Source organism: Petromyzon marinus, unplaced genomic scaffold (assembly GCF_048934315.1).
Source record: "Petromyzon marinus isolate PM22_M1 ecotype Great Lakes invasive population unplaced genomic scaffold, UKy_Petmar_22M1.pri1.0 PM_Scaffold_271, whole genome shotgun sequence".
Lineage (NCBI taxonomy): Eukaryota > Metazoa > Chordata > Hyperoartia > Petromyzontiformes > Petromyzontidae > Petromyzon > Petromyzon marinus.
The window spans coordinates 78,150-90,597 of record NW_027423248.1 but is presented as its reverse complement, the minus strand read 5'-3'; the positions used below and the strand labels follow the sequence as shown (position 1 = coordinate 90,597).

Below are 12,448 nucleotides of genomic sequence, written 5' to 3'. Positions count from 1 at the left end.
CAGTCTGTGCGGTCCCCCTTCTTAAAGAGGGGGACCACCAGGGCATCCTTCCAATCCTGCGGTACCCGTCCAGTGGTCCAGACTGTTGTTATGATGTCATGTAGGGCAGCCTGTGCACAAACGCCACTCTCCCTTGACACCAGGTAGGTCCTGGTGTCAAGGACATGGGCCCGCATCCGCTGATACGTCACTATGTAGTCCAGCAGATGTTCTTGCTTGGACTTGGCATGCATCCACAGTGTTGTATGGATGCGCCGATGCCGGAACAGCGTGTTGGTAATTACAAGCCCATGGGCTGCACAAAAATCTAGCACCCTCCTACCGTTGTTATTGAGCTGATCTGGCCCATGTCCTCCAATCACTCCAGACCAGGTGCCAGCATCATGACCAACTCGGGCATTGAAGTCACCCAACATGATGACTCTATCCCGAGGGGCCACTTTAGCCAGCATCTGTGACAGGAGGTCATGGAAGGCATCTGACTCATCGGCTTTGCCTGCATCCCTCCACGGATGTTCGTCTTCAGTGGGGGCATAAGTAACCACGACCACCACTCCTCGCCTCCGGTTGATGGGAAGGCGAGCCCAAAGTAGCCTGGGGCTTACAGCTTCCCACACCTCACCGCCACGCTCTCATGCCCCCTTCATTCTTTTGTTCAAAAGAAGAGCCACACCCGGTTGTTTGGCAGTCTGCTGCCCCGAGTAGAGGACTGTCCACCCCTCATGGTGGCAGGAGCCAGAACCGGTCCACCGGACCTCCTGAATGCCGCATAGATCCAGGCGGTACCGGTCCAGCTCCCGACAGAGGAGTGGCAGCCTCTCCTCCGCAGTGAGCGTTCGAACATTCCACGTGGCCACACGAAGTGGATTTTCGTTGTTTCTGAAGGAGCCCCGAGGGTAGGTATTCAATCTCCTGGCTCCGCCAATTTGGGGGTTTGGCCAGGAGACGTCTTAGACGCCTGGCCCCCCGGGGCCTCCGGCACAAGCTTATTAATGAGATATTTGACATCGTGGTTTAGCCGTAGTTAAGTTGGCCCTCCACCCACGGGACTGCCCACCACAGCGTTGCCGTCCGGCACCACGAGTAGGTAGGGGGTTGTTGTTGCGTGTCACACACACGCATGTCACACACACGCACGTCACACACACGTCACACACACGTCACACACACGTCACACACACGTCACACACACGCACGTCACACACACGTCACACACACGTCACACACACGTCACACACACGTCACACACACGTCACACACACGCACGTCACACACACGTCACACACACGTCACACACACGTCACACACACGTCACACACACGCACGTCACACACACGTCACACACACGTCACACACACGCACGTCACAAACGTCACACACACGTCACACACACACGTCACACACACGTCACACACACGTCACACACACACGCCGGTGTGCCTCCGCGTTTCACACAAATCCCACCACCGCCACCACCCCCGTCAGGATCCGCCTACTCCCCCGTCAGCGTCGCCTACTCCTCCGCCGGCGCCTACACGCCGGCCTCCTCGACCGGCCTCTACTCGCCGGCCTCCATGTACTCCCCGGCCCTCTACTCGCCGGCCTCCGCCTACTCCCCGGCCCTCTACTCGCCGGCCTCCGCCTACTCCCCGGCCGGCGTCTACTCGCCGGCCGCCGCAGCGGGGTCCGCGTACCTCCCGGCCGCCGCAGCGGGGTCCGCGTACCTCCCGGCCGCCGCAGCGGGGTCCGCGTACCTCCCGGCCGCCGGAGCGGGCTCCGGGTACCTCCCGGCTGCCGGGGCGGGCTCCGGGTACCTCCCGGCCGCCGCAGCAGGGTCCGCGTACCTCCCGGCCGCCGGAGCGGGATCCGCGTACCTCCCGGCCGCCGCAGCAGGGTCCGCGTACCTCCCGGCCGCCGCAGCGGGGTCCGCGTACCTCCCGGCCGCCGCAGCGGGGTCCGCGTACCTCCCGACCGCGGCGGCGGTGGCCGCGTACTCTCAGGCGGCCGCGGCCGCGGCGGCTTCTGCGTACTCGTACCCGGCGCCGCTGGGGTACACGCTGGGGCCACCGGGGGGCGTGGGCACGCTGCCCTACGGTGAGGACACGCACACACACGTCACACACACACGTCACACACTTCACACACGTCACACATTACACGTCACACACTTCACACACGTCACACACGTCACACACACACACGTCACACACACACACACACGTCACACACACACGTCACACATTACACGTCACACATTACACGTCACACACACACACACTTCACACACACACACACACACGTCACACACACACACGTCACACACACGTCACACACACACACACACGTCACACACACACACGTCTCACACACACACGTCACACACACACACGTCACACATTACACGTCACACACACACACACGTCACACATACACACGTCACACACACACACGTCACACACACACACGTCACACGTCACACACACACGTCACACACACACACGTCACACACACACGTCACACACACACACGTCACACACACACACGTCACACACACACGTCACACACACACATGTCACACACACACACGTCACACACACGTCACACACACACGTCACACACACACACGTCACACACACACACGTCACACATTACACGTCACACACACACACGTCACACACACACACGTCACACACACACACGTCACACACACACGTCACACACACACATGTCACACACACACACGTCACACACACACACGTCACACATTACACGTCACACACTTCACACACGTCACACATTACACGTCACACACATACACGTCACACACACGTCACACAAACACACGTCACACATTACACGTCACACACGTCACACACGTCACACACGTCACACACGTCACACATTACACGTCACACACACTTCACACACACACACGTCACACACACACACACACACGTCACACACTTCACACACACGTCACACACGTCACACACACACACACGTCAAAAACGTCACACATTACACGTCACACACGTCACACGCACACTTCACACACATCACACACATAAACGTCACACACACACACACGTCACACACACGTCACACACGTCACACACACGTCACACACACGTCACACACACGTCACACACACAGATACAACAACAACCGCCATTCGCCACTAAGTGACGGTGACGTCACCACGACGCTTGTGCCAGGCTAGGTGCACCCTGAGGCCACGTGAAGTATGCACCACCTGTGCCCCCTACTGTGCCAACCTGCTGTGCTTTAGCCACCCGGCGCTCCGCTCGCTGTTGTGAGCGTCGTTCCTCCGCCCTCCGTTGTTGTTGGAGGGCGACTGCCTCCAACTGCCCAGTAGCAGCGTCCTTCACGAGCCTCCTCCACAGAGGCCGATCTTGACACTGCTGGTACCAGTCATCGGCAAGTCCACTCAGCTCCACGTCCTCCTGTACCACATCACTCCATCTCTTCTCGAGCCCGTGCCGCGCCCGTTTAGCCCCCTCAATCCGGCCGAACAAAAGCTGTTTCGACATGTGGTGGCTGGGCATGCGGGCTACATGACCCAGCCATCGCAGCCTTGCCTGCCGGAGGAGCTCACCGATGGGACCTTGCCCAGATCCTTCAAGGATCCGTGAGCTCCTCACACAATCCAGTCTGGCCAAACCCAGGATGGATCGTAGGCAGGCCAGCCTAAATGTTTCTAACCGGCGAAGATGTTCCATTAGGGGGGTCCACGTTTCGCAAGCGTAGAGAAGGGAGGGAATAACCGTGGCCGAGAAGACCTGAAGCTTAGTGCGGAGCGACAGACCAGGTAGCTTCCACACAGCGTTACGCAACCGATGAAAAGATATTGCCGCTCGACTGATTCGGAGTGAGACCTCTGCTGTTAAACTGGAGCCAGTCATAAGCACACTGCCCAGGTATGGGAAACTCTCCACTCTCTCCACAACTGCCCCATCACCGATTGGGAGTTGTGGGGGTGGAGTGTCCGATGGTACAAAATACCCAGGCAGGTGCTTAGTTTTGGTGGGGCTGATGGTAAGGCCCCACCTCTTAGTGGCACGCTCCAGTCTCAGCAGCAGCGTCTCCAACTCCTCCTCTGACTGAGCAGCTATTACCAAATCATCAGCATACATAACGTGGTTGAGCAATAGGGAGCCATCCCTTGACCGCACCCGGGCATCGATTAGCCTCCCATTATATCTGTACCATATGGAGATTCCCCCGGTACAGCTATTGAAGGCTTCACGAACTACGTGGTCAAAATAGATGTTAAATAATGTGGGAGCCAGAGGACATCCCTGTCGCACCCCAAGGTGTACAGGGAATGGCTCTGACTCCCGGCCACGTAGTTTTACCCGGGCCCGCTCACCATCATGAAGGTCCTTAATGATCGTGAGCAGAGGGTCAGGTACTCCAAAAGCACGAAGAACGACCCAGAGCCCAGGCCTACTGATGGTATCATAGGCCTTGACCAGGTCAATAAAGCAGAGATGTAGGTCTTGTTGGAATTCCCTACACCTCTGCTGTAGCAGACGGACAGAAAATATGGCATCTGTGCAGGACCGCCTTTTCCTGAAACCGCATTGGGGCTCCGCAAGCCTCTCCTCAGCGTGCCTGGCAAGGCAATGCTGAATAATCCTTGCCAGGACCTTTCCCGGCACACTGAGGAGTGAGATGCCCCTGTAGTTGTTACAGTCTGTGCGGTCCCCCTTCTTAAAAAGGGGGACCACCAGGGCATCCTTCCAATCCTGCGGAACCCGTCCAGTGGTCCAGACTGTTGTTATGATGTCATATAGGGCAGTCTGTGCACAAACGCCACCCTCCCTCAGCATTTCGCTTGGGAGATCATCTCTGCCCGCTGCCTTTCCTGGTCTCAGACTCCGGATCGCCTTCAATACTTCCTCAGCAGATGGCACCTCAGCCATCCACTCACAGGGGGTGACTTCTTCCAATATTTGAGGCACCACAGCCTCAGCAGGGTCATCCTCACTTTGTGCCACGATGTTTTCCTGGCTGAGGGATTTTCCCTCCCCCAGGACCTCACAGAAATGCTCAGCAAATCTGCGAACCTGTTCCTGGGGGTCGGAGATTGGATCACCGTTTTTTCCCCTAATGATGGTAATAGGTGTGGCGCTGCAGGTTACTTTTTTGATGGAGTTAAATAGAGATTTGTGATCACGGGCCACTGAGGCAGACTCCATCTCCTCAGCAACCCGCGACCACCACCCATCCTTGCAGCGCCTCACGGCTCTCCGAACCTCCGAGCGAAGGCTGCGGTAAGTCTCCTCATTCTCTGACGTGGGATTCTGTAGCCGATGACAGTGGGCCTGTCGCTTTTTCTCAACCATCCTGAACACCTCCTCTGTCAGCCAGGGTCTCTGGGAAGGTCTGGACCGCGTACTCAAAGCAGCCATTGCAGCTGCATGAGTCACAGTCCTAAACCTCGCCCATTTACCCTCGACATCAGGAGGAGTCGGGGACGATGCCAATCCCAGCCACAAGCGATGATTAAATTCTCGCTTGCAACTTTCATCAGATAACTGAGACCAAGCCACTTTATGTTGGAATGGGGTCCTGGGTGTACACCCACCACCGGAGTGGAAGAATGGCAGGCGCATCTTACAGATGACTAGTCGATGGTCAGAGGGCAGATCAGCTCCACGGTAGGTCCTGGTGTCAAGGACATGGGCTCGCATTCGCTGGTCTGTCACTATGTAGTCCAGCAGATGTTCTTGCTTGGACCCGGCATGCATCCATGATGTTGTGTGGATGCGCCGATGCCGGAACAGCGTGTTGGTAATTACAAGCCCATGGGCTGCACAAAAATCTAGCAGCCTCCTACCGTTGTTATTGAGCTGATCTGGCCCATGCCCTCCAATCACTCCAGACCAGGTGCCAGTATCATGACCAACTCGGGCATTGAAGTCACCCAACATGATGACTCTATCCCGAGGGGCCACTTTAGCCAGCACCTGTGACAGGAGGTCATAGAAGGCATCTGACTCATCGGCTTTGCCTGCATCCCTCCACGGATGTTCATCTTCGGTGGGGGCATAAGTAACCACGACCACCATTCCTCGCCTCCGGTTGATGGGAAGGCGAGCCCAAAGTAGCCTGGGGCTTACAGCTTCCCACACCTCACCGCCACGCTCCCACACCCCCTTCATTTTTTTGTTCAGAAGAAGACCCACACCCTGTTGTTTGGCAGTCTGCTGCCCCGAGTAGAGGACTGTCTACCCCTCATGGTGGCAGGAGCCAGAACCGGTCCACCGGACCTCCTGAATGCCACAGAGATCCAGGCGGTACCGGTCCAGCTCCCGACAGAGGAGTGGCAGCCTCTCCTCCGCAGTGAGCGTTCGAACATTCCACATGGCCACACGAAGTGGCTTTTCGTTGTTTCTGGAGGAGCCCCGAGGGCAGATATTCAATCTACTGGCTCCGCCAATTGGGGTTTGGCCAGGAGACGTCATAGACGCCTGGCCCCCCGGGGCCTCCGGCACAAGCTTATTAGTTATATACTTAATTCGTGGTTTAGTTATAATTAATTGAAGGTGGAGGGGTTACCAGCCCCTCGCACCCGTCCAGAGCCCGCGTTTAGCCCCTGTGGTGGTCACAGACGTCATGAGAGGAGGAGCCAATCGGAATTGGACCTCCCCCCACAGCACTGTCCACGACAGAGTTGCCCGTCCGGCACACACACGTCACACACACACACACACACGTCACACACACACACACATAGCACACACACGTCACACACATACGTCACACAGATACACGTCACACACACGTCACACAGACACACACGTCACACACGCACGTCACACACACGTCACACAGACACACGCACGTCACACACACACGTCACACACACACACGTCACACACACACGTCACACACACACGTCACACACACACGTCACACACACACACGTCACACACACACGTCACACACTCACGTCACACACGTCACACACACACACATCAGACACACGTCACACACACGTCACACACACACGTCACACACACACACGTCACACACACACGTCACACACACACACGTCACACACACAGGTCACACACACGTCACACACACACGTCACACACACGTCACAGTGTCCTTCACGAGCCTCCTCCACAGAGGCCGATCTTGACACTGCTGGTACCAGTCATCGGCAAGTCCACTCAGCTCCACGTCCTCCTGTACCACATCACTCCATCTCTTCTCTAGCCCGTGCCGCGCCCGTTTAGCCCCCTCAATCCGGCCGAACAAAAGCTGTTTCGGCATGCGGTGGCTGGGCATGCGGGCTACATGACCCAGCCATCGCAGCCTTGCCCGCCGGAGGAGCTCACCGATGGGACCTTGCCCAGATCTTTCAAGGATTTGTGAGCTCCTCACACAATCCAGTCTGGCCAAACCCAGGATGGATTGTAGGCAGGCCAGCCTAAATGTTTCTAATTGGCGAAGATGTTCCCTTAGGGGGGTCCACGTTTCGCAAGCGTAGAGAAGGGAGGGAATGACCGTGGCCGAGAAGACCTGAAGCTTAGTGCGGAGCGACAGACCAGGTAGCTTCCACACAGCGTTACGCAACCGATGAAAATACATTGCCGCTCGACTGATTCGGAGTGAGACCTCTGCTGTTAAACTGGAGCCGGTCATAAGCACACTGCCCAGGTATGGGAAACTCTCCACTCGCTCCACAACTGCCCCATCACCAATTTGGAGTTGTGGGGGTGGAGTGTCCGATGGTACAAAATACCCAGGCAGGTGCTTAGTTTTGGTGGGGCTGATGGTAAGGCCCCATCTCTTAGTGGCACGCTCCAGTCTCAGCAGCAGCGTCTCCAACTCCTCCTCTGAATGAGCAGCTATTACCAAATCATCAGCATACATAACGTGGTTGAGCAATAGGGAGCCATCCCTTGACCGCACCCGGGCATCGATCAGCCTCCCATTATATTTGTACCATATGGAGATTCCTCCGGTACAGCTATTGAAGGCTTCACGAACTACGTGGTCAAAATAGATGTTAAATAATGTGGGAGCCAGAGGACATCCCTGTCGCACCCCAAGGTGTACACGGAATAGCTCTGACTCCCGGCCACATAGTTTTACCCGGGCCCGCTCACCATCATGAAGGTCCTTAATGATCGTGAGCAGAGGGTCAGGTACTCCAAAAGCATGATGAACAACCCAGAGCCCAGGCTTACTGATGGTATCATAGGCCTTGACCAGGTCAATAAAGCAGAGATGTAGGTCTTTTTGGAATTCACTACACCTCTGCTGTAGCAGACAGACAGAAAATATGGCATCTGTGCAGGACCGCCCTTTCCTGAAACCGCATTGGGGCTCCGCAAGCCTCTCCTCAGCGTGCCTGGCAAGGCGATGCTGAATAATCCTTGCCAGGACCTTTCCCGGCACACTGAGGAGTGAAATGCCCCTGTAGTTGTTACAGTCTGTGCGGTCCCCCTTCTTAAAAAGGGGGACCACCAGGGCATCCTTCCAATCCTGCGGAACCCGTCCAGTGGTCCAGACTGTTGTTATGATGTCATATAGGGCAGTCTGTGCACAAACGCCACCCTCCCTCAGCCTTTCGCTTGGGAGATCATCTCTGCCCGCTGCCTTTCCTGGTCTCAGACTCCGGATCGCCCACAGTACTTCCTCAACAGATGGCACCTCAGCCAGCCACTCACAGGGGGTGACTTCTTCCAATATTTGAGGCACCGCAGCCTCAGCAGGGTCATCCTCACTTTGTGCCACGATGTTTTCCTGGCTGAGGGATTTTCCCTCCCCCAGGACCTCAGAAATGCTCAGCAAATCTGCAAACCTGTGCCTGGGGGTCGGAGATTGGATCACCGTTTTTTCCCCTAATGATGGTAATAGGTGTGGCGCTGCAGGTTACTTTTTTGATGTAGTTAAATAGAGATTTGTGATCGCGGGCCATTGAGGCAGACTCCATTTCCTCAGCAACCCGCGACCACCACCCATCCTTGCAGCGCCTCACGGCTCTCTGAACCTCCGAGCGAAGGCTGCGGTAAGCCTCCTCATTCTCTGAAGTGGGATTCTGTAGCCGATGACAGTGGGCTTGTCGCTTTTTCTCAACCATCCTGAACACCTCCTCTGTCAGCCCGGGTCTTTGGGGAGGTCTGGACCGCGTACCCAAAGCAGCCATTGCAGCTGCATGAGTCACAGTCCTAAACCTCGCCCATTTACCCTCGACATCAGGAGGAGTCGGGGACGATGCCAATCCCAGCCGCAAGCGATGATGAAATTCTCGCTTGCAACTTTCATCAGATAACTGAGACCAGGCCACTTTCGGTTGGAATGGGGTCCTGGGTGTACACCCACCACCGGAGTGGAAGAATGGCAGGCGCATCTTACAGATGACAAGTCGATGGTCAGAGGGCAGATCAGCTCCACGGTAGGTCCTGGTGTCAAGGACATGGGCTCGCATCCGCTGGTCCGTCACTATGTAGTCCAGCAGATGTTCTTGCTTGGACCCGGCATGCATCCACGATGTTGTGTGGATGCGCCGATGCCGGAACAGCGTGTTGGTAATTACAAGCCCATGGGCTGCACAAAAATCTAGCAGCCTCCTACCGTTGTTATTGAGCTGATCTGGCCCATGCCGTCCAATCACTCCAGACCAGGTGCCAGCATCATGGCCAACTCGGGCATTGAAGTCACCCAACAAGATGACTCAATCCCGAGGGGCCACTTTAGCCAGCACCTGTGACAGGAGGTCATTGAAGGCATCTGACTCATCGGCTTTGCCTGCATCCCTCCACGGATGTTCATCTTCGGTGGGGGCATAAGTAACCACGACCACCATTCCTCGCCTCCGGTTGATGGGAAGGCGAGCCCAAAGTAGCCTGGGGCTTACAGCTTCCCACACCTCACCGCCACGCTCCCACACCCCCTTCATTCTTTTGTTCAAAAGAAGAGCCACACCCTGTTGTTTGGCAGTCTGCTGCCCCGAGTAGAGGACTGTCTACCCCTCATGGTGGCAGGAGCCAGAACCGGTCCACCGGACCTCCTGAATGCCACATAGATCCAGGCGGTACCGGTCCAGCTCCCGACAGAGGAGCGGCAGCCTCTCCTCCGCAGTGAGCGTTCGAACATTCCACGTGGCCACCCGTAGTGGTTTTTCGTTGTTTCTGGAGGAGCCCCGAGGGCAGATATTCAATCTACTGGCTCCGCCAATTGGGGTTTGGCCAGGAGACGTCATAGACGCCTGGCCCCCCGGGGCCTCCGGCACAAGCTTATTAGTTATATATTTCAGTTTAATTCGTGGTTTAGTTATAATTAATTGAAGGTGGAGGGGTTACCAGCCCCTCGCACCCGTCCAGAGCCCCCGTTTAGCCACTGTGGTGGTCACAGATGTCATGAAGGGAGGAGCCAATCGAAATTGGACCTCCCCCCACAGCACTGTCCACGACAGAGTTGCCCGTCCGGCACACACACGTCACACACACATACACACGTCACACACACACACACGTCACACACACACACACACGTCACACACACACACATAGCACACACACACGTCACACACATACGTCACACACACACACGTCACACACACGTCACACAGACACACACACACGTCACACACACACGTCACACACACACGTCACACACACACGTCACACACACATGTCACACACACACGTCACACACACGTCACACACACACGTCACACACACACACGTCACACACACACGTCACACACACACACAGTCACACACACACGTCACATACACACACGTCTCACACACACACACACGTCACACACACGTCACACACACACACGTCACACACACACGTCACACACACACACGTCTCACACACACACACACGTCACACACACACACGTCAGACACACGTCAGACACACGTCACACACACGTCACACACACACGTCACACACACACACGTCACACACACACGTCACACACACACATGTCACACACACACGTCACACACACGTCACACACACGTCACACACACACGTCACACACACACACGTCACACACACACACAGTCACACACACACGTCACACACACACACGTCTCACACACACACACACGTCACACACACACACGTCAGACACACGTCAGACACACGTCACACACACACACGTCTCACACACACACACACGTCACACACACACACGTCAGACACACGTCAGACACACGTCACACACACGTCACACACACACGTCACACACACACACGTCACACACACACGTCACACACACACATGTCACACACACACGTCACACACACGTCACACACACGTCACACACACACACGTCACACACACACACAGTCACACACACACGTCACACACACACACGTCTCACACACACACACACGTCACACACACACACGTCAGACACACGTCAGACACACGTCACACACACACACGTCACAAACACACGTCACACACACACGTCACACACACATGTCACACACACACACGTCACACACACACACGTCTCACACACACACACACACGTCACACACACACGTCACACACACACACGTCACACACACATACATACACACACGTCAACAACAACAACAACCGCCATTCGCCACTAAGTGGCGGTGACGTCACCACGACGCTTGTGCCAGGCTATGTGCACCCTGAGGCCACGTGAAGTGTCGAACGCCCGCTGGCAGGAGGTCACGGGGCTGACCCAGGTGCCACGGGTCGACTGACTGAGATAACTGGCTGATGCACCACCTGTGCCCCCTTCTGTGCCAACCTGCTGTGCTTTAGCCACCCGGCGCTCCGCTCGTTGTTGTGAGCGTCGTTCCTCCGCCCTCCGTTGTTGTTGGAGGGCGACTGCCTCCAACTGCCCAGTAGCATCTTTCATGAGCCTCCTCCACAGAGGCCGATCTTGACACCGCTGGTACCGGTCATCGGCAAGTCCACTCAGCTCCACGTCCTCCTGTACCACATAACTCCATCTCTTCTCTAGCCCGTGCCCCGCCCGTTTAGCCCCCTCAATCCGGCCGAACAAAAGCTGTTTCGGCATGCGGTGGCTGGGCATGCGGGCTACATGACCCAGCCATCGCAGCCTTGCCCGCCGGAGGAGCTCACCGATGGGACCTTGCCCAGATCCTTCAAGGATCCGTGAGCTCCTCACACAATCCAGTCTGACCAAACCCAGGATGGATCGTAGGCAGGCCAGCCTAAATATTTCTAACCGGCGAAGATGTTCCATTAGGGGGTCCACGTTTCGCAAGCGTAGAGAAGGGAGGGAATGACCGTGGCTGAGAAGACCTGAAGCTTAGTGCGGAGCGACAGACCAGGTAGCTTCCACACAGCGTTACGCAACCGATGAAAAGATATTGCCGCTCGACTGATTCGGAGTGAGACCTCTGCTGTTAAACTGGAGCCGGTCATAAGCACACTG

The 12,448-nt window shown here is 56.2% G+C and overlaps 1 protein-coding gene across 1 annotated transcript in view; it reads left to right on the top strand.

Annotated features, from left to right (window-relative positions):
- The window catches only part of LOC116937179 (uncharacterized), a 107,694-nt gene that overhangs the window by 34,970 nt on the left and 60,276 nt on the right, over positions 1 to 12,448 (top strand). Inside the window, exon 6 of the mRNA XM_076064014.1 lies at positions 1,486 to 2,094. Coding sequence (XP_075920129.1) covers positions 1,486 to 2,094 — 609 coding nt within the window. The remainder of the gene's footprint in view (positions 1 to 1,485; positions 2,095 to 12,448) is intronic.